The sequence below is a fragment of the Talpa europaea genome, assembly GCF_964194135.1.
Source record: "Talpa europaea genome assembly, chromosome: 4".
Lineage (NCBI taxonomy): Eukaryota > Metazoa > Chordata > Mammalia > Eulipotyphla > Talpidae > Talpa > Talpa europaea.
Window position 1 is genome coordinate 45,625,790 of NC_140070.1, and position 26,382 is coordinate 45,652,171.

General features: G+C 46.0%; 1 protein-coding gene across 1 annotated transcript in view; it reads left to right on the forward strand.

Annotated features, from left to right (window-relative positions):
* Positions 1-9,060: 9,060 nt before the first annotated feature.
* Positions 9,061-26,382, forward strand: part of LOC311170214 (inhibitor of carbonic anhydrase-like) — a gene marked incomplete at both ends in the record, with an annotated part of 39,530 nt that continues 22,208 nt past the window's right edge. The window contains 9 exons of the mRNA XM_084232603.1: positions 9,061-9,103; positions 14,194-14,354; positions 16,106-16,214; positions 17,026-17,187; positions 18,368-18,515; positions 19,488-19,540; positions 22,384-22,562; positions 23,974-24,145; positions 24,952-25,094. Of these exons, the coding sequence (XP_084088729.1) occupies positions 9,061-9,103; positions 14,194-14,354; positions 16,106-16,214; positions 17,026-17,187; positions 18,368-18,515; positions 19,488-19,540; positions 22,384-22,562; positions 23,974-24,145; positions 24,952-25,094 (1,170 nt within the window). The remainder of the gene's footprint in view (positions 9,104-14,193; positions 14,355-16,105; positions 16,215-17,025; positions 17,188-18,367; positions 18,516-19,487; positions 19,541-22,383; positions 22,563-23,973; positions 24,146-24,951; positions 25,095-26,382) is intronic.

Genomic DNA, 26,382 nt, shown 5'->3' on the forward strand with positions numbered 1-26,382 from the left:
CTATCCATTGTTGATAGTGGTGTGTTGAAGTCTCCCACTACGTATGTGTTTTCTCTGATGTCTGTTTTCAGAGAGGACAACAGTTGTCTGATATATTTTGGTGCTCCTTCGTTTGGTGAGTATATGTTAATGAGTGTTATTTCTTCTTGAAGTATTGTCCCCTTGATCATAATGTAGTGACCATTGGGGTCTCTTTTTATCTTTTTGAGTTTGAAATCTGTTTTATCTGATATAAGTATAGCTGTTCCTGCTTTCTTTTTTGGTCCATTTGCTTGTAGGATTGTTTTCCATCCTTTAACTTTGAGCCTATTTTTATCTTTTGTAGCTAAATGTGTTTCCTGGAGACAACAAAAGGTTGGGTTTTGTTTCTTAATCCAGGCTGCAACTCTGTGTCTTTTTATTGAAGAGTTTAGTCCATTTACATTTAGAGTTAATATTGATATGTTAACATCTGTATTTGCCATTGTGTTTGTCTTTCCTTTGATTTTATTTATTTATTCTTTTAATAACTTTTTTTTTTTTTGGCCTTCTTTCATTGTTTTTCGTCCCTCTGAGGTTCTGGCTTTAGGACTCCTTGTAGTATTTTTTGGAGTGGGGGTTTAGTTGCAATGAAATTCCGGAGTTTTTGTTTGTCTGGGAAGGTCCATATTCTTTCTTCAAAGAGGAAGGAGTGCTTTGCGGGATAGAGTATTCTTGGTTGGCATCTGTTTTCTTGGAGTCTGTTGACTATGTCCCTCCACTCTCTCCTTGCCCGTAGTGTTTCTTCGGAGAAGTCTGATGTCAGCCTGATTGGTTTTCCTTTGAATGTTATCTGTTTCTTCCCTCTTGCCAGCTTCATTATTTTTTCCTTGTCCTGGATTCTTGGGAGCTTTACTATTATGTGTCTTGCTGTATTTTTCCTTTCGTCGTGGAAGTTTGGTGTTCTTCTTGCTTCTTGTATATCAATTTTCAGCTCCTTCTTCACATTTGGGAAGTTCTCTTCAATTATCTCTTTGAATATTTTCTCTGTTCCTACATCTCTCTCCTCTCCTTCTGGTATTCCTATAACTCTTATATTTCCTTTCCTCATGGAGTCAGATAGTTCCCGAAGTCTTTCCTCGTTCTTTTTCCTTCGTACTTCTCTTTCCTTTTCTGTTTTGGTTCTTTTTATTTCTGTGTCTTCAAGATTACTTATTCGTTCTTCCATTTCATCTATTCTGCTTTCATTGCTTTTCCCAGAATTCTTTAGTTCTTCCATTAATTCTTTGATCTCCTGCATTTCTTTTACTTCCCTCTTTAGGGACTCAATTTCTTTCTTCTGACCATTGTTTTCCCTCTCTAGGGACTCAATTGCATTCTTCTAATCGTTGATTATTTTTCCCTTATCATTGTTTTCCTTTATGACTTCTGTCAGTTTTTTAATCACGGCAATTTTAAATTCTCTTTCTGGAAGGCTCAGAAATTCTTCCAAGTTATTGTCGTTGCAATCTGGGGGCTGGTTTTCTTTTTGTGGTGTGCTTTTTCTCTGGAGAGTTGCTAGGTTGCGTGTGGTTCTTCTCCTCCCTACTGTCTGTTTTCTAATTTGCCGTATGCGTTGGGACACTGTGTTGTTGGGACTGGCCGGCATCTTGGGTGGGCTTCTCTGCTCCCCTCTGGTTCCTCCAGGAGTCATCTGTCAGTTTCAAGCAGTCTTTACTGGAGAAAGGTCCCTGTTCTAAAATGCCGATGTGGGGACACACTCCCCTGTGCGCCTGGTCTGCCCCGGCGGTGGGTTCCTGCTCCTCCTCTGGGCTTGGACTGCAGGCCAGAGGGGGTCTGGCGTGGGCGAACTTCCCCCCGCTCACCTCTGGCTCCTGAGGAAGCCTTCTGCAGGTAGTCTTTACTGAAGAAATGTCCCTGTTCTAAAATGGTGATGTGGGACACACTCCCTGCGCGTCTGGTCTCAGGCTCACTCTTCTGCGCGCCTGGTCTGCCCTGGCTGTGGGTGCTCGCTCTCCCTGTGGGCTCAGACTACTTGTTCGGAAGGGGCCCGGTGTGGGCTAACTCCCCAGCTGGCCACTAGCTCCTTCAGGAGCCTCTGCTGCTTCAAGTCGCTAGGTGGCGCCAGAGATCTCTCCTAGAGCCCTTGGGGAGCTGATTTTCCACCCCGTGGGACAGGGAACAGAGCGGGGATGGTAGGGTACACCTCAATGGCTTTGGGGTGCTGTGTCTGCCTTGTGCCCCACCGTCGTGGGGAACCCACGCCCCTAATTTCGTGCCCCGGGTCTCAGTTCCAAAGCCCTCAGTTCCAGGACGCGGGCTGTAGCCCTGGTCAGTGGCGCGGGAATGGCGCCTTTTGAATCCCGCTTCCCTGCCTGGGCGCCTTGTTCCTGCTCACTCAGGGAGGGCCTCCGCGGTCTCCCAGCAAGCCTAGGTCGCAGGCGCGGGGACCTGGGCAGCTGTGATCCGATCTGGATCAGCCCGCCGCTTTCCGCGCAAGCTTACCGGGCGGCCCGGGGCTGTGTGCTGGTGCTGGTCTCCTCCTTGGGGGGCGGGGCTCTCTTTAATGGCGCCTGGAGCTCACCTCCGCGGCGGATCCTGCAGGGTTCGCCACAGCTCCCGTTCACGGGGTGTGGTGGCTGAAATAGTTCCTTTCCACTCACAGTCCCACTTGCTGCGTCCGTTTTTCTTGTTGGCCGTTTTGGTTTGTTGTTTCCCTCCTCTCTGCCGGTCGGAGAGTGCCGACTTTGTGGGCGGGGGAGGGGAGCAGGGTTCTGCGCTTCCCTCCCTTCTGGTCCTCTTTTATGGCAACTTTCTTCTTTGGGCAGTTTGCTGGAGTCGTCCGTTTATCTTCCGTGTCCCAGTTCTCACTGGGACCTGCCGCTTTTCCTCCCTATTAACTTTTTTTAATGGGAGATCTTACTCGCAGCGTCTCCTCGCCGCCATGTTGCTCCGCCCCTTATCACATCTTCTTGATCCAGTCATCTATTTTTGGGCATTTGGGTTGTTTCCAAAGCTTAGCTATTGTAAACAGTGCTGCTATAAACATAGGGGTGCAGGTGCTCTTTGGAATTGATGTTTCTGTGTCCTTTGGGTAAATACCTAGGAGTGGAATTGCTGGATCATATGGATAACTATAAGAAAGAAAATATCAAAATCAACAAACAACTATGAACCAGAGACACTCTATAGGGGGTGGGGGGCAGGGAAAGGAGGGGTTGGGGTCAAAATAAGGGGGTTGTAATTGTATGGGGAATATAAAAATAAAATTTAAATTAAAAAAAAAGACATCTTTGGGTAAAGCTGCATGCTATCACACAGAAGAATTGCTACAAAATCCATCCTCTGAACAAATGATTAGAAACAAATTGCATGCATACACACAATTTTCCAAAAGGTGTTACAGGGCATGGTGAAGGAAACCCCAGGAAGTCCAAACTTGCCTGCTCTAAACGGGTTCTGCCATACGTCGCATCCAGACCAGCATGCTCTTATTGCTTAAAACCTTGAATAGAAAATAAATTTAGCAAAATTGGTATGCAATAAGAGAAAGAATACAGTTTCCAAATCAAGCACACTAAGTCACCCATCCTAAACTGCATGGGTAATTCAAACAGGATTGGCCCAAAGCAGGGCCTCTGAGGCCCAAAAGCCTTCCATAGTCAAAAGCACCTTCTGTTGGGGACCCATAGAAAAGGGTCAGAAACAGCCAGCCAAGTCTGAAAGGAAAAAAGCAAAATAAAAATAAAAGCTGCAATGACATGCGTCTCTTACCCACATCTGTTTCAACCAATTCAGGACCAAGAACCAAGCGCAGCTTCTTCCCATGTCTCTGCTCCATGTGCCTCCTCCAGGTCTACTTCTGGCTCTCCATCCTTCCTTCCTACCCCACTCTCTGCTCAAGCTTCTTTCTTCCTGCTCAGCTGCACTCTTCCTTGGATGGGACAAGGAACCTGGAACCTCTCCTTTTCCTGGGGACCACCCAGTTACACTTCCTCAGTAGGTAACAAAATCTTACAATCTTGTCTTATACCAGCAACCAAATACAAAATTCAGTTGGCAAACATGCCCAAAATAAAAGATGCAGACAAAAATTCCCTGCAGCAAATCCTTTTAAACTCAGACCTTGTAAACACCTGTTTTCCAAGAAACCATTAAGGCGATCAGCTTTACCAGTTACTGCTTAAGGCTTCTTTCACCTTAGCACCCAGGCATACCTTTGCTAATTCAACCCACCACTGCTCCAGTGTTGGCTTTCAAAACCCCCTCAGGCAGAGATCAGGAAGTAGTCACAGTAAAAACAAATGTCACAGCAATCTACCCCTGAAGGACCAGTACTGTCTTTAGAATTGCTAATCAAACCTGTAAATCAGCAGAGATCACAAATAAAAGTCCAAAGTCCCAGCAACTTAACTTTAACTAACAAAGGATGCCACAAATAGAAAGCAAAAGTCTTAGAAGACCAAAAGAACAAACACTTCTGAGTTCCAGAGAAGCCCACCAGATGCCATCTTTGATCTGGCCACAGGTTGCACTGTACTGCCATCTTTTGAATCAAACTGCCTGTTACCATTTAGAACAAATGTCCACAAAAGCAATCCTCTGAACTAATGACTGCAAACAACTTGTACCCATCCACACCAAGTTTCTACAAGGTCCAAGCCAGTTTTTTAACTGTGAAAAGCAGCAACAGCTATAATCAAGGTAACAGTGCACACTGGCTTCAGTCTCTTATAGAGCTTAATTGTGAGCTCAATTTGCATTTGCTCTGTTAGGATATTGGACGAGGTCTCAAATAGAACTTTTTACTCTTTTTTTTTTTTAAGATTTATTTCATTTATTTATGCATACAAGAACTGGAGCATAGGTCAGAGGTGGGGTACGGTGAGAGTGTTATAGAGCAACCCCGATATTAAAACAGGTTCCTGGCTGTGGGTCCTCACCCGCGCACTTTAAAGGGACTTATGAATACTCTACTACACACACACACACAAGGTTAATAAAAGGTTTATTTACAAGAGAAAAGGAAATAAGGAAAATGTACAACTCAGGGAAAAAATAGGGAAATAAAGTCTTTAATGCGTCCTACCCGATCCGACGACCTGGAAACCCAAAGTCACTCTCAGAGCTGCCCGGAGGCTGCGAGCTGGCGGGGAGCCAAAATGGGGGCCCCCCCAAAGCCCACGTGTCTGCCTTTTGTATCCACCTGGCTGCTTAACCCCACCCTCAGGTCCCAGCCACCTTCCCTTTGGTGATGATGGGATTTGGAGTTCCCAGTGTCTTTGACTTTGACCTAGGATGGGGGTGGAGTCCACAAAGCCTATATGGAATTAGCTTTGGGACATCCTTTTTCCCCTAACAAGAGGATTCACCGGAAACAGAGTGTGGAACAGAACAGGGGAACAGAACAGTGGGGAACAGAACAGTGGGGAACACTGCTGAGGGGAGCAGTAGAGGAGAAAGGAGAGATCTGCTGTGCCATGTGGGTCAGCTCCCTGGCCAGGGATGGAACTCATGCCACAATGGCTGGCAATAGCTTGATAGCGCTGAGACTTTAACCGCCCACCCCAAACCCCACCCCCCACATCACCAGGGCAGCCCCTGTTTTTAACTTTTATAAAAAGAAATTTTTGTTAAATCTGAGGTGTAAAAAGTAATGACTAGGTGTTTATAAGACTTTCTTGTACCCCTAAGTGGTATAATCAGACACACGATTTATACCAGGTTTCCCAGGGAACAACTCCCATACTTTTACACAACTCCCATACTTAAACACCTTTGGAGAAGAGGGTTTAGGGTTCCAGTTGCTGCCTCCCTCAGTCCTGTCCTCCCTCTGTAACAGGGTGGTCCCCAGGAAAGGGGGAGGTTCCCTGCCCCACCCAAGGGAGGGTGGAGCTGAGCAGGAAGAGAAGAAGCTGCAGAAGAGAAGGAGGAAGGAAGCAGGATGGAGCCAGGAGACCTGGAGGAGGCGCATGGAGCCTAGAGACACGTGAAGAAGCTGCGCTTGTCTTTTGGTCGTGGACTGGGTGACACAGATGTGGGTGAGACCCAGGGGGAGGTGACCATGGCAGCTTTTATCTTGATGTTGATTTTGCTCTTTTCCTTCCGGGCTTGTCTGGTTGTTTCTGACCATTTTCTGTGGGTCCCCACTGGAAGATGCTTTAGACTTGTGGCAGGCTTTGGGGCCTTGCTCTGGGCCGATCCCATATGGATGGAGTTTTACCCACGAGGGGACGGGTAACTCTGGGTGCTTCGTTTAGAAACTAGACTCTTTGCCTTACCTGTATTGTTTCCTAGTTTTATTAAAGTTCCTTCCCATTAAAGTCTCCTATGTTTTGTGTTGATGCGGCGGATGGCAGAACCCATTTAGAATAGGCAGGTTTGCGGGGTTTGGGCTGCCCCTCTCCCTGTCCTATAACACCTCTACCACATGCACTGAGCGTGGACAGGGCTGCCAGCTTTCTGCTTGGAGAAGAACAGTAGCAAATGATCAGTTCTAGAAAACAAGCCCGATCTTTGTTTTCAAGGGTGTCCTCACTGCTTTTCCATTGTTCACTGCCTTAGCTGCCCTACCTTGTTCAGCTATCCTATTCATGTAGTGTCCTCCCCACCCCTTCCCCTAAATGTGGTTCCTGGAGCCCTGGCTTCAGGGTCAGAAGTCAGCAAAGGGTGGCCACCAGTTTTCACCTGCCATTGAGGTCTAGAAGGAACCATCACAGTAGAACCCACACAGTTGACACAGTTGCTGTTAAAGTGAGGAGAGAGGGTAAATCCCAAAATTCTAGTTATGAAAATCATCTCACAAGTCAGGTTTTTTTAAAAGGTTTATTTATTTATGTGTACAAGAACTGGGGTATAGGCCAGAGGTGTTGGAGGTGAGAGCATTCACCAGAGACAGAGTGGGGAACAGAACAGGTGGATCTACAAAAATACATTGCTGAGGAGAGCAGAGGGTGAGACATGAGAGGTCAGCTGTGCCATGTGGGTCAGCTCCGTGGCCGGGGATCGAACTTGTGCTGCAGTGGCTATGGATAGCTTCATAGTGTTACCCCTTGCGCCACCAGGGAGGCCCTTCAGGTTTCCTTTTGATTTAATGTTTTTGTATTTTGGGGGTAGACACCAAGGAGTAAGATTGCTGGATCATGCAACAGGTCCATTTTTAGTTTTTGAGAAACCTCCACACTGCTTTCCATAGGGCCTGGGCCAATCTACGTAACCACCAACAGTGTAAGAGAGTTCCTTTTTCTCCATGGAAATATAATCTTGAGTGAAAGAAAACACAAAACTGTACATATTGTATGACTCCATCTAGATAACATCGAAAAATTACCCTAATTGGTCTATGTGATTATGTTACAGGGGAGACCCCAAGGCCCACATGTCTGGTTTTTATACCAAACCTGGCTGCTTAACTCCACCCTCAGGTCCCAGCGACCTTCCCTTTGGTGGTGATGGGATTTGTGGGTGAAGTCCACAAAGCCTGTATGGAATTAGCTCAGGACAGCCTTTCCTAACAATTAGAAGAGATGATAATGGATATCTTTGAGGGAGATGGGGAGTGCATTGAAAGAGGGGCACTAAGGGGCCCCTAGCTCTGATAGCATTGCTTCTTGCTATGGATCGTTCACTTGGACATAGCTCATCAAGTTTTACACTAAGGATATTTGAAGTTTTATGTACATTTATAGCATTTCTTTCTTCTCTTTTTTTAAAGATACTTCTTTTTTTTTTTTTTTAAAGATTTATCTTTTGGGCCTCCCCAATGGCGCAGCGGTTGAGCGCTGGGTTGCGAAGCTGCCCGCAGCCTCTGCAGCACCGGTTCCATCCCCGGCTGCTCCCCGGCCACCAGAGGAGGGTCCCACATAGCGCGCAGACCCTTCCTGCCGCCCGCTGCTCCCCTCAGCAGTGTACTTCTGTCCTTCTGCCTGCTCTGCTCCCCGCTCTGGCTCTGGTGAATTCTCTCACCCTCCCGCGCTTCTGACTGTACCCAGTGCTTGTATAAACAAATAAATAAATCTTAAAAAAAAAATGGGACTTAAAAAAAAAAGATTTATCTTTTATAGAGAACTGGGGTACAGGCCAGAGGCGCCAGAGGGTAAGAGGATTCACCAGAGACAGAGTGGGGAGCAGAATAGGTAGAAAGACCAAAAAACACTGCTGAGGGGAGCAGCGGTGAGACAGGAGAGGTCTGCTGCTCCATGTGCGAATCGCCCTGGCGAGCCGGGAATCGAATCCCCCGAACCCCCGCTGCAGAGGCTGCGGACAGCTTCATAGCACGGCGCTCAACCCGCTGAGCCACCGGAAAGGTCCGTATATTTATTGCATTTCAATAACAAGTTTTAAAAACTTGATTTAACTCTGGAAGACTCCCCGCTCCCCCCAGCAACCCACCCACCCACACCACACACACACACACACACACACACACACACACACACACACACACACACACACACTTCAAGGCTGGGGCTGGCTTCGGGCTGCAGAGGTGAGCAGAAGCAGCCCTCTCCATGTTCAGCCCTCAGCCCTCCGCAGTGGATGCAGGCTGTCTTTGGGGTTGAGGGTGAGGCTTCCCGGAGGGACCTGGAGTGTACAACAGGGCGCTTTTAGAGAAAGTCTGAGAAATCCTGAAAAGGTGTGTTCAAAACGCTGTGTATACGTTTGCACATGCTTTCCTGAGTAAAGTGTTCACAGTTTTCAGCCTGTGGACTGGTCCCTGTCCGGAGGTTTCCATTTTAAAAACATTTAAGAGCTGCATGACTAGGTGAAGATCCAGGGGGTAGTAACTAACCTGGGATCAACTAGTCTGGAGCCTTAGTTTATGTAGAGTAAGGCGATCGGTCCAGGGGGCTCCAAGTGTACTTCAACCCGCGAGGGAAAATCCAAAATCGCAGCTCAGGGCGCAGGGCAGAGGGGGCTAGTCGACCTCAAGCCCCGCCCTGCAGAAGGCTGGGTCTGCTCAAGGGCTGCTCCCCGCGGCCTCCGGGAGGGTGGGGTGTGTAGGGAGAGACTAATCCTTTGCAGGAGGCGGATCCTGCCCAGTTGGGGGCAGGTAAAACTGGCAAAAGGAGTTGGTTCAGCGTCGCGGTCGCGCAGGGAAACATGAGGCTTGCCATCGGTGCCCTGCTGTGTGCGGGGGCCCTAGGTGAGTGCTCTGGGAGCCGGGGTGAGGGCAGGACCTCTAAGATGGGAACCAGGGTGCCAGCCAAGCGTCAGCCATAGAGGACATTGTGCAGCCTGCATCTAAGGGGGCTCGAACCTTCCTGGCTTCTGCTTGGTCCTCAAGTGCCATCCTCCAGCGTGTGCACAGGTGCATTTGACAAACCTTTCTTGCAGAAATTCTGTAGCTTAGTGCAGGGGTTGGCAAATTATGATCAGTGGGCCAAATCCCACCTGCCACCTGGTGGTGTGTATAGTTGGATGAGTTAAAAATGGCTTTTACATCTTTAAATGTAAAAAAGTGGAAATACTTCCACTTTTGTCACGTGGATATTACATGAAATTGAAATTTCAGAGTCCCTACATAACATTTTATTGGAACACAATCATGCTCATTCACATGAACAATGGTCTATGGCTGCTGTGTTCAGGTTTCAAGGGCAGAGTTGAGGAGTTGCCACAGAGACTATATGGCCCACAAAACCTAAAATTATTTACTGGCTATTCTATTACAGAATAAGCTCATGACCCCTAACCTAGCACTTTTGATCCCATTTATAGTGAAAGAAGCAGGGTCAGAGGAGAGAAGGATTTTTTTCTCAGAACTCAAGGGTATTATTAAGTTCACAGGTCTTGTAGGTTTGTCCTGTCAAGATCTTTCCTGCTCTAAACTGTGGGATGACTTCCGTCCCTCCCACACAATGGAATGCCTGAGGAAAACAATCACTCTAGAATGGGATCCATGCACCACTCACTGCTGTGTGACACCGGGCAGTCCTTTAACTGAGCGGGCAGTCCTTTAACTGAGCGGGCTTCTCCATATGCTCAGTAGGAATTGTTTTTATCACAACAAACACACAGTTGCTGTGAAAGTGAAATGAGATAATGTATCTAATGGCAGGGCTCTAGACACATGTGAGTTATCTCTAGACTCCAGTCTGCACATTAATGTAGGGGGCCCCTCCCTATGTCGGGGAGAGCCCAGGGCCCTGTGGCTGGACATCTGTAAGGAAAGTAAAGGTATAAAGTCAGTGAGCTCATGCATGTGAAGAGTCCTCCTTGGCTCAATAACTACTGGTTGTGGCTAGCTCTGGCTCTGAAGGACTAAATTCTGAGGTCAAGGTCCAGTATCATGGGTTTGGGGAGGTTGTAACTGGGGCAGGGCAGAGGGAGAAGACTTGAAGGGCAAGGAGTGCCAAAGGGACCTTCCCACAAGGGGAGTGCTGCCACCTAGGGCCACAAAGTGAACTCTGGGGGGGGCCTGGGGAATGTGGGCAAGGTGTATGTAGTCAGGGGGCACCCCCTTGGTCTCCCACACATTTCTTGAACAGGATTTGCATTGTTTATTCTGTCTCCATCTCCCCTGCTGGCCATGTCGGCACTGACCAAAGTTCATTTGCCCAGTTGGCTCTGTGTTTATGAACCAAAGAACTGCCTGTCCAACACAGCCCTCCCTATATTGGTCTTTTGGCTCCCAGACAAAGGTGGAGTCTAGAATGTTTTTTTCTTCAAAGCTTAGTGCTTTTCGACAAAAACTCTTTGGGGGAAAATGACAGAAATACAACTGGCTTAAACTGAGAAGACCAATGAGAAAGGAGTGAGTACTAGTAGGTATTTCAAGAGCCAAGAACTAAGAGCTCAGAACAGGGACCTCCCAGGTGGTGCAAGGGGTTGAGTCTCAGCACTATGAAGCTATCAGCAGCTACTGCAGCTTGAGTTCAATCCCCGGCCAGGGAGCTAACCTACATGGTGCAGCAGACCTCTCCTGTCTTACCAGCTGCTCCCCTCAGCGGTGTATTTCAGTAGATTTGCCTGTTCTGTTCCCCACTCTGTCTCTGGTGAATCCTCTTACCCCCCGCACATCTGGCCTACACCCCAGCTCTTGTATGCATAAATAAATAAAATCTTTGGGGAAAAAAAGAGTTCACAACAACCTGTAACTCCACCTCCTTTCTTGGCCTCTTACTCTCATAGAGTTTAAAAGATTTCTTCATGCAGTGAACATGTGGCTACTAGCTGCTTATCCCTTTCAGGATCAGTTTGAAATATTCACAATGAGCTCTGATTGCCCTTTCTTGAAATTACCACATGGCTGGCATGGAGTGTTATTAATGATTGACCTAGTCTAAGTTATTTGACCCATTTATTCTTAGCTTGCTTAAATATCATTTCTTATTGAAGTATAATTTACATATAATTAAATGTACTTGTTTTAATTGTACATACAAACCAATGATTTTTTGACGAATATACTTACCCAGATAACATCACCACAATCAAGATAAAGAACATTTCAATCATTCCCAAACTTTCTCCTATCCCTTCCCTGTCTTTCTCATTTTCTCCCACTATAGATAGGTTTTGCCTTTTCTAGGACTTCACATAAATGGAATGGCACACTATGTAGCTTTGTGTCTGACATTTTTCATTCAGCATCATTTTTAGAGATTAATCCACATTGCTGCATGTGTCAAAGTGTATTCCTTTTTATTGCTGAGTAGTATTCCACTGTATGACTTTGCTACAGTTTGTTTACCCAGTGACTGGATATTGGCTTTGTGTTTTGTTTTATTTTGGGCTTTTTTTTCTTTTTTTGCATAAAAGAACTGGGGTGTAGGCCAGGTGTGGGGAGGGTGAGATGATTCACCAGAGACAGAGTGATGAGCAGAATAGGCAGATTTTTTACTGAAATACACTGCTAAGGGGAGCAGCGGGCGAGACGGGAGATGTCTGCTATGCCATGTGGGTTAGCTCCCTGGTGGGGCATCGAATTCATGCCATTCAAGCTGGCGATAGCTTGATAGCACTGAGACTTCAACCCCTGCACCACTGGGGAGGCCCCTATGATGCATTTTTAGTTAATTTTGGTGTATGGTGTTAAGTAAGTTTTGAGATTCGTATTTCAGGACTTGATTTGAAAAGAATATTTTTTTCCTCACCAACCTGTGTTGGAAGTTTTGTAAAAAATCTGCTGATCTTATATATGTGGAGCAATATCTAGACTCCAGTCTGTTCCATCAAAGCTATGTGTCTCTGCTTGTGCCAATATCATACTATCTTGATTTCTGTAGCTTTACATTAAATCTTGAAAATTCTGTTGTTCTACCTCAGTTTGGTTAGGTCATTTAGATCTTCACACTCGTGCACATTTTTGAATGAGCTTACCAATTTTTATAAAAAAACAAGTTTAGTCTTAGATTGTTGGGATTGCATGTAATTTATAGATTATCTGTATGAGATTTGGGAATTTAACAATATTGAGTTTTCTAATCCATGATCATTTGATATCTATTTATTTAAATAGATCTTCTTTCATTGACAGTTTTTATTTTACAGGTCCTATTCAGAAACTGTGTAATTTATCCCTACCTGTAACTAGTATTTTTACAATTTCATTTTATAATTGTTTTAGTATTATTGAAATTCAATTGATTTTACATACTGACTTAGAGTCTTATGATGTATCTAAACATGTGTTTTTGTTATATGGGTTTTTTTTGCAGATTCTAAACCTTTCTGTATATAAAAAAACAGTTATCTATGAACAAAGACAATCTGTACATCTTTTATGACTCTTTGAATCTTATTGAAATGGCTAAGGCTTCTCATACATTGTTACACAGGAGTGTTGAAAGTGTTTGTGAGTTTTTGATTTGTTTCTGACCTTAAGGGAAAAGCATTCACTCTTTCCCCACTAAATATATTAGTTTTAAGGTCTTTGTAAATGTTCCTTATCAGGTTGAGGGCAGTCCCCTTTATTCCTAGTTTGCTTGGGATTTTTTTTTAAAGATTTATTTATTTATGCATACAAGAGCTGGGGTACAGGCCAGAGATGCGGGAGGTGAGTGGATTCACCAGAGTGGGGAACAGAACAGGCACACTAAGTGAAATACACTGCTGAAGGGAACAGAGGGTGAGACAAGAGAGGTTTGCTGCGCCATGTGGGTTGCTCCTTGGCCGGCCGGGGATCGAACTCGTGCTGCAGAGGCTTCAGAATGTTTCATAGCTGCAGAGGCTTCAGATTGCTTCATAGTGTGGTGCTTAACCCCATGCACCACCAGAGAGGCTCTGCTTGGGATTTTGAACTGACAAGTCTTTTTTGGTATCTATTGAGATAATCATATGGATTTTCCTCTTTTATTCTGGTGAATTTCTATGGTGACTTATATTGGTTATTTTTTACTACATTAAATCAATATTGCTTTCCTAGCTACAGGTGTGTTTATACATTTATTTTTGCTGGATTTGATTAGCTAATATTTTATAAAGGATTTTTTTTTAATTTTTTTAAGATTTATTTATTTATACAAGCACTGGGTACAGTCAGAAGCGCGGGAGGGTGAGAGAATTCACCAGAGCCAGAGCAGGGAGCAGAACAAGCAGAAGGACCGAAGTACACTGCTGAGGGAGCAGCGGGTGGCAGGAGAGGTCTGTGCGCCATGCAGGACCCTCCTCCGGTGGCCGGGGAGCAGCCTGGGGATTGAACCGGCGCTGCAGAGGCTGCAGGCAGCTTCGCAACCCAGCGCTCAACCACTGAGCCACCAGGGAGGCCCTGAAAAAGTTTACTTTTGTCTTGTTTTGAATGTCATTTTCATTTATAGAGAATTCTAGGTTGGCAGTTATTTTCTCCCTTTAGCACTTTAATGATATAATTCCATTGTCTATGACTTTTGTGATTTTTGACGAAAAATATACAGTGTTTATTGTCTTCTTCCTCTGTACTTAATTTGTCTTTTTTCTCTTCTTGCTATAGATCTGAGAGTTTATAGTTTATAAATCTGTGAGTCTGTGAAAATTCTGGCCAAATATTTCTTCAAATATTTTTACCTGGTGTCCCTTTTCTGCCTAGAACTCTAATTATAGAAATATTAAATCACTTGATATTGTATGACAAGTCACTATGGTATGACAAATTACTTTTGCAATCTTTTGCAATTTGAGCATTCATATGAACCATGCAGCTAATCAATTTGTGTCTACCCCACTCAGTCAACTTTTGACTTTGTCTTTAATCTCTTCAGCCTTTGGAGAAAGGTGAGTGATGTGGGTTCCTTACACCTTGGCTTTTTCCCCCAGGCCTGTGTCTGGCTGTCCCTGAGAAAACTGTGAGATGGTGCACCATCTCAGATCGTGAGGCCAAGAAATGCTCCAGTCTGAGCAAAGTCCTCCCTGTTGATGTTCCTCTTGTTTCCTGTGTGAAGAGAAACTCTTACTTTGAGTGCATCGAGGCTATTGTGGTAAGTCACTTTTGCCTAGATGAAAGTAGGAGAAAATCCATATTTTTTCATTCTTTTTCTGCACTTGTTACTGTTTATTGCTTCAGAAGAACTTTCTCTCTTTTTTTAAAGATTTATTTATTTTTGCAAGCACTGGGTACAGTTAGAAGCGCGGGAGGGTGAGAGGATTCACCAGAGTCAGAGGGGAGAGCATAGCAGCCAGACTGACGAAGTACACTGCTGAGGGGAGCTGCAGGCGGGCGGCAGGAGAAGTCTGCGCACCATGTGGGAACCTCACCCGGTGGCCGGGGATTGAACTGGCGCTGCAGAGGCTGCGGGCAGCTTCACAACCCAGCGCTCAAATGCTGCGCCACCAGGGAGGCCCCAGAACAACTTTCTTGCCACAGGAATTGGACCATGTATTAGAAGAGAAAGAAATAAGCTAAAGTCCAGAACGTATAGAGGCTCTGGATAGAGAAAATTATTTTAACATTCATTAATAGTAAAAACAGCAATAGTAATTGAACAACTAATAGATAAGAATTATTATTACTTAACATTGTTTTTGTTATTTTTTTTAAAGATTACTTATTTATGCATATAAGAGCTGGGGCACAGGCCAGAGATGCAGAGACAGAGTGGAGAACAGAACAGGCAGACTAACTGAAATACACTGCTGAGGGGAGCAGCAGATGAGACAGGAGAGATCTACTTCGCTATGTGGGTTGCTCCCTGGCCGGCTGGGAATCGAACTCATGCTTCAGAGGCTGTGGATTGCTTCATAGTGCGGTGGTTAACCCCTTGCGCCACCGGGAAGGCCCCCCAAATGAAATATCTTTAAGAGAAAAAATAAAATATTATAAAATCTTAAGAAAAAAGCACATGGATGAGACTAAATAGCATTATGAAAAAAATTAGGAGGAGAGTGGCTGAGGTCATCCGAAACTGTTACATATGTAAATCACCATGGGGTCCTGGTGTAGAGATTGAAGAGCTAGAAAAGAACAAAATTTAAACATATCCCCAGCTTTCTGTATACACATCCATTGATCTGATTTTTTACATGATGTGATGTAGAGGCAAACTATGATAAATATCCAACATTAGAGGACTAGGGTCCTAGTTTTAATTAATTTAGGTTACATACATGTAGATTTTTGTAGGTATGGTTGATAAGGCAAACTTTCAAAACCCATAACTGGGAAAGGATTCTTTAGTTGGACAACTGGCTAATCATTTAGGAAAAAAGTCAAATCAGTTTCTTAGCTTCACTCAGTTTGACTAGTATAGATAGATATAACAAGATAAATCTCGGGGGTTTAGATAGATATAACAAGATAGATATAGATAGATATAATATATACTATAGATAGATATAACAAGATAAATCTCCCTGGTGGTGCAGGGGTTAAAGACACAGAGCGATCAAGTTATCAACAGATCCCCAACCAGGGAGCTGACCCACATAAGGCACAGCAGACCTCTCCTGTCTCACCTGCTGCTCCCCACTCAGTCTCTGGTGAATCCTCTCACCTCTTGTACTTCTGGCCTGCACCCCAGTTCTTGTATGCATTAATAAAAATAAATCTTAAAAAAAAAAAAAAAAAAGAATGTTGCCAGAGAAAGCCTCCCTGAGGAGGTGACATCTGAGCTGACATGAGAAAGTGAAGGAGACCTGAAGAATTCAAGGGTCTATGGAACAGAGGTCCCTGGCAGAGAGCTACACAGCCTTCTTCAGAAGTGAAGGGCTGATCCAGCCTCTTTTCTTTCAGGCAAATGAAGCAGATGCTGTGACCATTGAAGGGGGTTTGATGTTTGGGGAAAGCCTGGCCTCCAACCACCTGAAGCCCATCGTGACAGAATTTTACGGCTCAAAAGATGGTGTGTTCTCCCTGTCTGACACAGCATCCCGGGAGAGGCAGGGTCTCTGTGGGAGTTACCTTGAAGGGAACAACAAAGTTTTTGAAACCCTTGGGATTGAAGGATGCTGTCACCTCTGCTGATCCAGGAGGACTGGAAGTTGTAAACTTTGTGCGTCCTGATGGAAATGCTTTTGGTGCTGCTGGATTGAAGGGGGATGTGCTGTCCCCCATCCACCCAGTGGGTTGCACCACGGTCCCTGACAGCCTCTTCCCTATACTAAATCCCCCAAGTGCTATAGAACATGAGCCTGTGTCTGTGGTGAGGAGAGGTTTTGGGAGTGGAGGGAGTCAAAGAAAGGGGCTTTGCCTCTTTGTCGAAGACTGTCATCAGTGTGTATGTGAGCACACCCTGCCTCAATTTGACTCCAAGCTGCAGGGCCCTGGCAAAATCCTGGGGATGTCCTCTGTGTCTCTCTTTCACATGTTCACCTTCATGTCTGGGCTGCAGCCAAGAAGGGAGGACAACCCTTGGGGAGAAACTGTAACATCACAGTGACTGGGTGCTGAGGCCCCGTTAATCTGGTATCCCCTTCCCTATGTCTCTGTTGACTTGTAGGCTCTGGCAGGAAAGGACCTAGTGTTTATTGCCTTGAAGAGGCCCATTTTCTCTCTTTTGTCAATCAAGGGATTTTTGCCTTTTCAGCCTGCTGTCCAGGAGTTGGGGTGCATCCTAGGATTGCTTTAATTTCCCCATTGAACACACTCCAGAAGATTAATTATGACAGCTTGGCTTCTGCTTTTGGCCCTTCTTTCTTTCTGTTCCTTTGCAGATCCACAAAACTACCATTATGTCGTAGCTGTGGTAAAGAAGGGCAGCAACTTTCAGCTGAACCAGCTCCAAGGCAAGAAGTCTTGCCACCCCAGCCTGGGATGGTTTACTGGGTGGAACATCCCCATTGAGATGCTCCTTCCCTCTCACCCTGGTGAAGAAGGTAAGGCCGCCTGGGCTGAGTGGCCACAGTGGCCACCCACATGGGCTGTATTGTGGCCATGCAGTCACTATCAGGTGTACGTGTTTCTTGAACTTCAAGATGGAGTGAGAACAATTTGCTTTACACATGCGCTGGCTGGGTTGGCTGTGCCAGCAACCCTCAGGAACTGGCAGCTGAGTCTCAGCCAAGGTGCCGCTATTTCTCTGAGCTCCTGACAGCTGTGCATTCATGATAATCTCTGCAGTTTGGCTTGACAAGGGAGGCATTTGAGACACACTGAGGAAGGAGAATGCCCTTCTGGCTTCCCAGGAAGGCTGACTAGGGATTAAGGCCACAGACTGACTTTCAGGCCTAGAACTTTGGGTAAAGGTTGTGAAGAAGGCAAGAGTGGACAGGAGCTATGTTTTTTTTTTGTGTACTTCAGGCTTTGTGATCAGTTATGATGAGGCAAGGTGAGCCTAGGGTGCCTTTTTAACCCTTGAAAAGTAACAGCCAAAGCTGTCTGTGTTCTGCAAAAGTGAATTTATTTGAGACCCCTTTCATGTTGCACCTGTGATAAGCACCAACTGCTGCCACCTGAGCCACAGTGCCAATCATGTTTGCCCTTTCTGAGGGTCCCCACATGGCTCAGTGTCAGGTACTGTAGGACATGGGTGTGGCAGTTGTGAGGTGGCTGTTGGCATGCCCTCACCTCCCTGCCAGGCAGGTTATCCCATCACTTCCCGTGGGTTCCCTGAAAAAGGGGGCCCATGAGCCATCAGGCTTCTGGATCAGAAGGGCAAGTGGGATGAATGGGATGTTTTGAGAGTTCCTGCTTGGCCCCCCTGGTGAGTCCATAAAGTGATGGCGCTGGGGCAGCGACTTGGTTAGTGTGGGTTAGCAGCTCCTGTGCCCTGTCGTGGACAAGCTGGGAAGCATCTCAGGGACCAGGGCCCCAGACCTACACATGCATGTCATGCCCAAGCACCCAGGGCCCTGGGCCATTCTTTCCTTTGGACATAGGCACTGTCAGCCACCTCTGACTATCTACGTCTGGTCAACCCATACACACCTGCTTCCACAGGACTCTCCTGGGAGGTGTGTGTGGACTAATAGAGCCACTTACATACATGCATAACCAGTGACCCCCAGGGGCCCCACCAGCTCACACCCTGACATCTGTGTCTTCTGTGTTAAGCAGCAGCAGCCAAGTTCTTCTCTAGCAGCTGCGTCCCCTGTGCGGATAGGAAGAAGTTTCCCAACCTGTGTCAACTGTGTGCGGGGAAAGGCGTGGACAAGTGTGCCTGCTCCTCCAACGAACCATACTTTGGCTACCCAGGCGCCTTCAAGTGAGTGAGACTCCTGTTCTCATCCTCACTCTGGGGGTGGTAAAACTAAGGCACAGGGAGTGGACAGGGCCTGCTCCAGTCTCCCTTGAGTGTCAGTGTGAAACTCAGGGTCCTCAGTGCCCTCCATGACCCACCCAGCTTGTGCCCATCCAAAAGAGCAGTCTTCTGTGGGGGAGCCCTGCTTGTCTCCTCAGAGTCTGCGTCCACCTGTCTACATTACATTCTTGGACCAGGGAGGACTAGAATTACAGCCCCATCTCTGGGATTCCAGGGTCCACAGCCCACAGCAGGGCCTAACCTGGCTTGCTTCTCTCTGCCTGAGCATCTTCCTGTGCCTGGACACCTATCTGCCTCTCCTCACCTTCCTCGCAGCCCCCTGCAGTCGCTTTCCATAACCCATGCTCTGTAAGAGACAGTTACTCTCAAAATTCGAGCAATGCCACAACAGCTCTCCTGCCTGTGACCACACAGGTCTCTCTTTTAACAAACCTGTCCCTTTTGGGGGCAGCTCTTTCTGCCCACTTGTATCTGTGCAAGTGTCCTTTACTTTTCTCTCCCTTTTTATAATAACCTGCCCTTTTAGATATTAACAAAAATTCAGAGCAAAACTCTGTGGGGATCCAAGGCAAGCCAAGTTTTTATACTCCGTGTTAAAGGTTTTACACCTTTAATTTAAAAAAAGAATAATCAGAGGCTTTAGGCGACAGGGGAGGAAAAGGAAGGTGAAGGGCTTTCTTTTGCACCAGCCCTCCCCAGAGGTCCTTAGTATGGCTTAAAGGGCTCCTGGCCTTGCCTGTTTGGGTTCAACAGCCCCTCAGACAGGATCATCACCTGTATAAGACAGCCTGGAGCCCAGGAATGGTGCATAAAACCCTGTGAACCAGTGGCCACAGCAGAACCTCACAGGAGCAAATAACCCAGGTCGAGCTTGATCCCACAGGGTGGCCTGATTTCAGCTGTCCTTTTCCTCAGGTGTCTGCAGAACGGCGGGGACGTGGGCTTCATGAGACACATGACGGTGTTTGGTAAGTGCCAGAGGAAGGGAGAATCCTGACCACGTAGCTGGCTCTTGCCTGCTGGTTTCCCTTTATCTAGAAGTGGTGATGATTTTAATGAATTAGAAGATTTTTTTTGTAAAGACTTATTTATTTATGTATACAAGAACTGGGGTACACACCAGAGCTGTGGGGGGTGAGAGGGCCCACCAGAGATAGAGTGGAGAGCAGAACGGGCAGACTGACAAAAATACACTGCTGAGGGGAGCAGCGGTTGAGTCAGGAGAGGTCTGTGTGGATAGCTCCCTGGCCAGGGATCCAAAGTGGCTGCAGACAGCCTCATAGTGCTGCGTCTTAACCCCTTGCATCGTTAGGGGAACCCAATTAGGAGATTTTTGTATAAAATACATTTCTATTATTTGTACTTTGTTTAGTGCTCAATTACATCAGTCTATAAATCTACTAAACAAAATTTCTGAACATTTGAATGGTACTTAGCTATGAATAAAAGAAAACAAGTTTTAATAATTAAATTCTCTTAGTCACTGAAATATCAGTTTCAAATTTAACCACATTCTCCTGAATGCTTCATTATAAACAGCTCCTAAATGCCTCAAATGCTTTAAGTAAACACACAAATTATTTTAATTATTCAGAACTTATTAGCACACCTTAACTTGTTCTGTTACAAAAACATTATTAACATGGACAACAATTTATTTGTTTATTTCTTCTGATATTAAAAAAAAAAACACTTTCTAGCATTTTTGGGCAATCTACCAGAAGCAAACAAACAAAATAATATTTCAGACAAGTTAACATTGCAGATTCTGGGTTTTGTAACCAATTAAATTTCTGATTGATACAGAACACACTGTATTACTCAAGATGTTTAAAACTCAAAGATATATTCACTATGCTAAGCTCAGTAAAAAAAAAAAAAAAACCTGTTTTCTCAAGGAGAATTTTATTTTATTTATTTCATTTTTTAAAATATTTTTTATTTAGTTAATATTGATTTGTATCATTTTCATAACATAAGTGTAGGATCCCCCTTTCAAGGGAGCAGCGGGTGAGGCAGGAGAGGTCTGCTGTGCCTTGTGGATTAGCTCCCTGGCAGGGGATCGAACTCAGGCTGTAGCAGTGATGGCTCTGAGACTTAACTCCTAGGCCACCAAATTTTTTTTAATATAAAGACTTAAAATGTATTTTCTCTGCAACATACCTAATTAAATTATAACCATGTATGTGAACTCTAATAGTCTTTTTTTCATATAAGACCATCTAGATTAGTTTGCTAGGGCTGCTCTAACAAAGTACTACCACTTTTTCCATTAAGCAATAGAAATTAAATTTCTCATTGTTCTAGAGGTTAGAGGTTCCAAGATGAAGATGTTGGAGCGGACATCCACTTCTCAAGGTTGTGAGGCAGAATCTGCTCCATGCCTTTCTCCAGCCTCTAGTTGGTTTGCTGGTTGATCTTAGGCATCATTTTTGGCTTGTCTGCATCTTTACATGGTATTCTGCCTCTGTGCATGTTTACCTGACCCCAAATTTCCTTTTTTTTTTTAAGATTTTTTAAAAAATTTATTTGTGCATGCAAGAACTGGGGTGTAGGCAAGCGGTACAGGGGGTGAGAATGCTCTCACCCCCTGCAGAGTGGGGGACAGAGTGCGGAGCAGAACAGTCAGATCTACTCAAATACACTGCTGAGAGGAGCAGCGGGTGAGATAGGAGAGACCTGCTGCACCATGTGTGTCCCCTCCCTAGTTGGGGATCCAACTCATGCTGCAGTGGCTGGCGATTGCTTGATAGCATGAGACTTTAAACCCTGCGCCACCAGGGAGACCCTAAAAGTCTTTTCTAATACCTAATCAAGGTGAACCAAGGAGCCACAGATTTCAGGTACTTCTTTATACCTGGGTGCCCTAACTTTGGCCCTAAGACTCTCCTTCCATCTTTCTCCTTCAGACTGTGCCCCTAAGGGAGTGTTGTCACTTTAGTGGGCATTTTGACTGTCCTAATGTGGTGATACATCAGCCTTAGACTAGGTGACATTTTGATGAGTTAATGAACGCTCTTAATTCTCTAAGCCTCAGTTCCCTCACCTCTAGAATGGGATAATTACATTCCTTCTCTTCCTGAGTTGCCAGAGGGTTAAATGGAATAGAGCATGGAGAGCCTTCAGGATAGTCTTTGGTGTGAGTGCAGGTTCAGAAGTCATTGGTTGTCATCATTCTTATCAACAGAGCCAGAGATATGTGGGGCAGTCAGAGGGGCCCTGGGCCAAGCATGCCTCCCTGCCTGTGTCTATTTGCTGTGAGAACCGCTCATTTCATCTCCTGAAGCTGCAGGCTCTTCATCTATGTTAAACGTATTTGGAAAAGATTAATTTCTTTTCAGTTGGTTAAAAAAATATTAAAGAGGGAAAATTAGGTGATACAAACTAAAGCTTCATTAAGTAGGGTATATCCATTGGAGAAATGCAAAATGGTACAGGCTTCTGTAGGATAAAGAATAAGGAAGAGGAAGTGGAAAAAATAAGGTAGAGGAAGGAAGAGGAAGTAGAAAATATCTGATTGGCTCACGTCAACCTTTTTTGTAGTGAGAAGGAACAAGGAAATAGCTATAGATCCCAGAGCTGACTTAGCATTTGGGGACTGGCCAACTGTGTAGACTGAATTTCTGGAGCATTTACAAGAACTCAAAAGTTCTCTAAGGTTTGATGTGCTGACATGGCATCCAGGCAGAAGTGGCTCCATCTTGAGCCCAGAAAGTTATGTCAATAAGGTCAGTTTGTAATCCTGGGAGGAGCAGGGAGCACAGCTCATGCCTCTGTTCTCAGTTGGCTCATCCGAACCTTCCTCCCCCAGAGAACCTGAAAGACAAGGCTGACAGGGACCAATATGAGCTGCTCTGCAGGGACAACACCCGAAAGTCCGTGGAAGACTACAAGGAGTGCCACCTGGCCCAGGTCCCCTCCCATGCCGTTGTGGCCCGGAGTGTGGGTGGCAAGGAGGACTCGATTTGGGAGCTTCTCAACTATGCCCAGGTATCCCACGCGCCCTGCTCCCTTCCTGTGTTCAACACGCCAGGAGAGGGCAGTCAGGCCTGATATCCAGGGGTCCCTGCTTGGATTTGGGGCTTTTCCTGCATTCCCTTCTTGCCATTCACAGAAGTTCTTGTGCATTCAGGCAGGATACAGCAGGAACCATACCACATATCATCAGCTTCACTGACAAGCCACTCAGTCTATATGTGTTAGACAGCAGAAAACATAAAAATCTCTGGCATCATTGACCCCATAGGCAAAATACTCTGCAAAAGCTCTTTGTGGCCCCATTTTTTTCTTTTCAGCTCTAGTGGGATCCTTGGAATGTGGCACAGATGCCTTTTCTCCATGAAGAGGCCCCTATTACCCTACTGGCATGGGAGCCTTCCCTTCTGACTTCCTTTTGTGGCAGGTGCCTACCTGGCCAAGAGTATTTTCTCTGCCCTGCATGGGCAGTGTCTCTCCCAGTCTCATTCACCACCTTGTCCAGTCTTTGTCAGTGTGCTCTGCTCAGCCCTGGGGATTCAGAGATGAACTAGACATTAATCTGCCCTTGAGTTGCTCACGGATCAATGTGGAAGATCCAGTGAGTAATGTAAAAATAGATGATCACCAGATGAGGTGGCACAACCTTGGGGACATGGATTGTGTACATTGTAGAGGGTAGAGGGACTGACTTGCGGGGGTGGGGGGGGGAGATTCCTGAGCCCCAGGGAGTAAGCCTTTGCACTCCCAAGGAAGCATGGGGTTTTCCAGAGAAGGCAGCAGGTGACATTTCCCACAGAACCGCAGCAAAAGCAAAAGCAGGCAGACATTGGAAGGAGCATGTGGGTAGGTACTCTCATCAGCTACTGTCAAGGACATTGGGCCATAGGCAATGGGCCATTGGTTTTCTCGGAGGCCAGAAAGGAAAGGGGACTGCTTGAAGTCCTTCAGTGGCAGGCCTAAAATAGATGCACTCCTATCCTAGCCCCATGTCCAAGGTCGTTGGCAGGGAGCTGGACCACCAGCCACTCCAGGGTGAAGACCATCAGAGCTACTCGGAGCCATCAGAAAACCAGGAATGAGGCAGCCTTCGCTGCCTGCCCGTGGTAACATGGCACTGGACAGGGGTAGCTGCTTGGCACACAGTGACTCCTACTCCTTCATATAGTTCTAGGGGAAGGAAGGAGCCCACTCCTGGCAGTTTCCCTGAGGCTGAATAAGCCCAACAAACTGGGCTTATGAGAACTTCCTTTGAGTGAGGACTGAGACTAGAGAACTCTGTGAGCGTCCTGTGGCCACTGTCTTCATTCTCAGGAGCTCATATTTTTCTCCCTTTCTGTTTTCTGTGTCTGATTTGGGGGTGGTTTTCCCTTCCCCTCTCTATGCCAGCCTCCTTCCTTCACTATTTCTTTGATCATTTGAATAGGAAAATTTTGGAAAAGATAATTCGACACAATTCCAGCTCTTTGACTCACCTCATGGGGAGGACCTGCTGTTTACAGATGCCACCCGTGGGTTTTTAAGAGTCCCACCTATTATGGATGCCAAGCTGTACCTGGGAAATGAGCGTTTTGCTGCCATTCAGCATTTAAGGAGAGGTGAGTGAGGTCCTCTGAGGACACAGTGCAGGGTGGGGACCACAGGGGTTGTCCCTATGCTGCCTTGCCTCCCCCAAGTGTCACTGGCTTGTGGAATCCAGGGGTCTGCTAACTGCATTGGTAATGAGGGGATTTTCTGTTGAACTGGGAAAAAGCCTAAATTAGCTTCAGAGTACAGACACATTGACGTAATGATGATTCTAGCTCCTTTGTATTAATCAGGGTCACCCCACCCAGTGACAGGTCCACCTGACAGGGAATAGCCCGTCCTAAGCCACTGTGGGAACATGGCCTCTGCTACCATCAGAAGCAGAGGTAGAATTTCATGTTTTATGAGAGCTCTGGCCTTCCACTAAGCCCCTATGACTCATTTCTTTCTTCTTTCTTTCTCTTTATTCCCTTCCAGTTAGTCAACCAACAGTTGCTGAAGGCCAGCCACCGTGTTAGATGTGGACATTGGGGGGATGGCATAGCGCAAGAACAGAATACACTGATTTCTAACTGGGGAACACTTCCTGGATGGCAGAACCCAATCCTGGAAGAGAAAACACCAGGAGTTGCTGAGCTGAGCTGGGGAGGAGATGCCTGGGGAGGCAAGGTCAGGAGGGAGGGGTATTGCTCTGCCTTCATGTTCTGAGAACAAGGTCCCGCATTTCCCCTGGGGGGCGATAGGCAGGAATGAGGAAAGAGGCAGGCGTGAGACATGCCAGCTCTGCTGCTGTCAGTCATAGCAGCATTGGGCAGCCATTCTTCAGCCAGTGGCACTAACCCCCAGACCCATGTCAAGACTTCCTTTGAATGTCTAGGTGTGGAAGACTCCCAGAGGGTGCGGTGGTGTGCATTGGGCCAGCACGAGAGGGCCAAGTGTGATGAGTGGAGTGCTGTGAGTGGTGGGATCTTACAGTGCTCCTCACAGGAGACCACGGAGGACTGCATTGCTGCCATCACGGTGAGTAAGAAGGCCCCCTCCTCCACACTGGTCTCCTACTCTCACACACTGGACCTTTCTGCCTCTTTCCCAGACACCTTACTGTCAGCTACGAGACATGCCTGTGGTGTGCTCCCCACACCCTCCAAATCCCCACTCCACTCTCCACATCCCTACTCCCCTTGGGCCCTTCCAGTGCAGCCTGGGCAGAAACACAGAGCCAGCCCAAGGCCTAGCGCCTTAGGACTCAGCCCAGGAGTCAGTGGAGCTCGAATGGGTATCCTGCCTCAGGACTGCAAGCAGTGGGGTGACAGCCCAGGGTATGGTCAGGGACCCTGTGGATTACGAAAGCAAATCAAGTTCTAAATCCTTCAATCCTACTTTTAATTTTTTCTGGTGATAAAAATATTACATACTAGAATAGTAATGAAAAATAAATAAAATCATTAACAACTTCAAATCATACCTCATAATTTCTGAGTTATGAAGTTGGGTTATTATTAACTTTCATTTCTCTATGAGCAGACAAAAATTTTTGTGATCCTGATTTTGGTAAACTTCCCTGGGACTAACCCATGAGATTAAAATCCTGATTTTATACAGGATTGTTCTCTCCTAAATATGTCAATTATAAGGATTAAATGAATTTGAGTGCTCATAACATTGCCTGGCATACAGTAAGAGATCAATAAATGTTAACTATGGTTGTTATCATTTAAGGCCTCGAACATGATTGGCATCCTTTCTTAGATAGTGAAATATTTATTTAAAATATGTTTTTAACAGCTGCACAATGGTCCACCAAGTATAGTCATGCGTTGCTTAAAGATGGGATTACATTCTTTTTTTTTTTAAAGATTTATTTATTTATGCATACAAGAACTGGGGTATAGGCCAGAGGTACAAGGGGTGAGAGGACCCACCAGAGACAGAGTGGGGAACAGAACAGGCAGACTGACTGAAATACACTGCTGAGAGGAGCAACGGGCAAGACAGAAGAGGTCTGCTGCTCCATGTGGGTATCTCGCCAGCCAGCCAGGATCGAACCTGCATTGCAGAGGCTGTGGATTGCTTCATAGTGCTGTGTTTAACCCCTTGTGCCATCAGGGAGGCCTAAAGATGGGGTTACATTCTGAGAAATGTGTTAGGTGACTTCATCATTGTGCAAATGCCATAAGGTGTCATTAATGGTATAACCTACTACACACCTGGGTTAGATGGTATAGCCTGTTGGCACCACTGTTGTAAATGTGGTCTATCAGTGTCCAGAATGCTGTTATGGTGCATGAGTATAGTTCTATCTCGATTT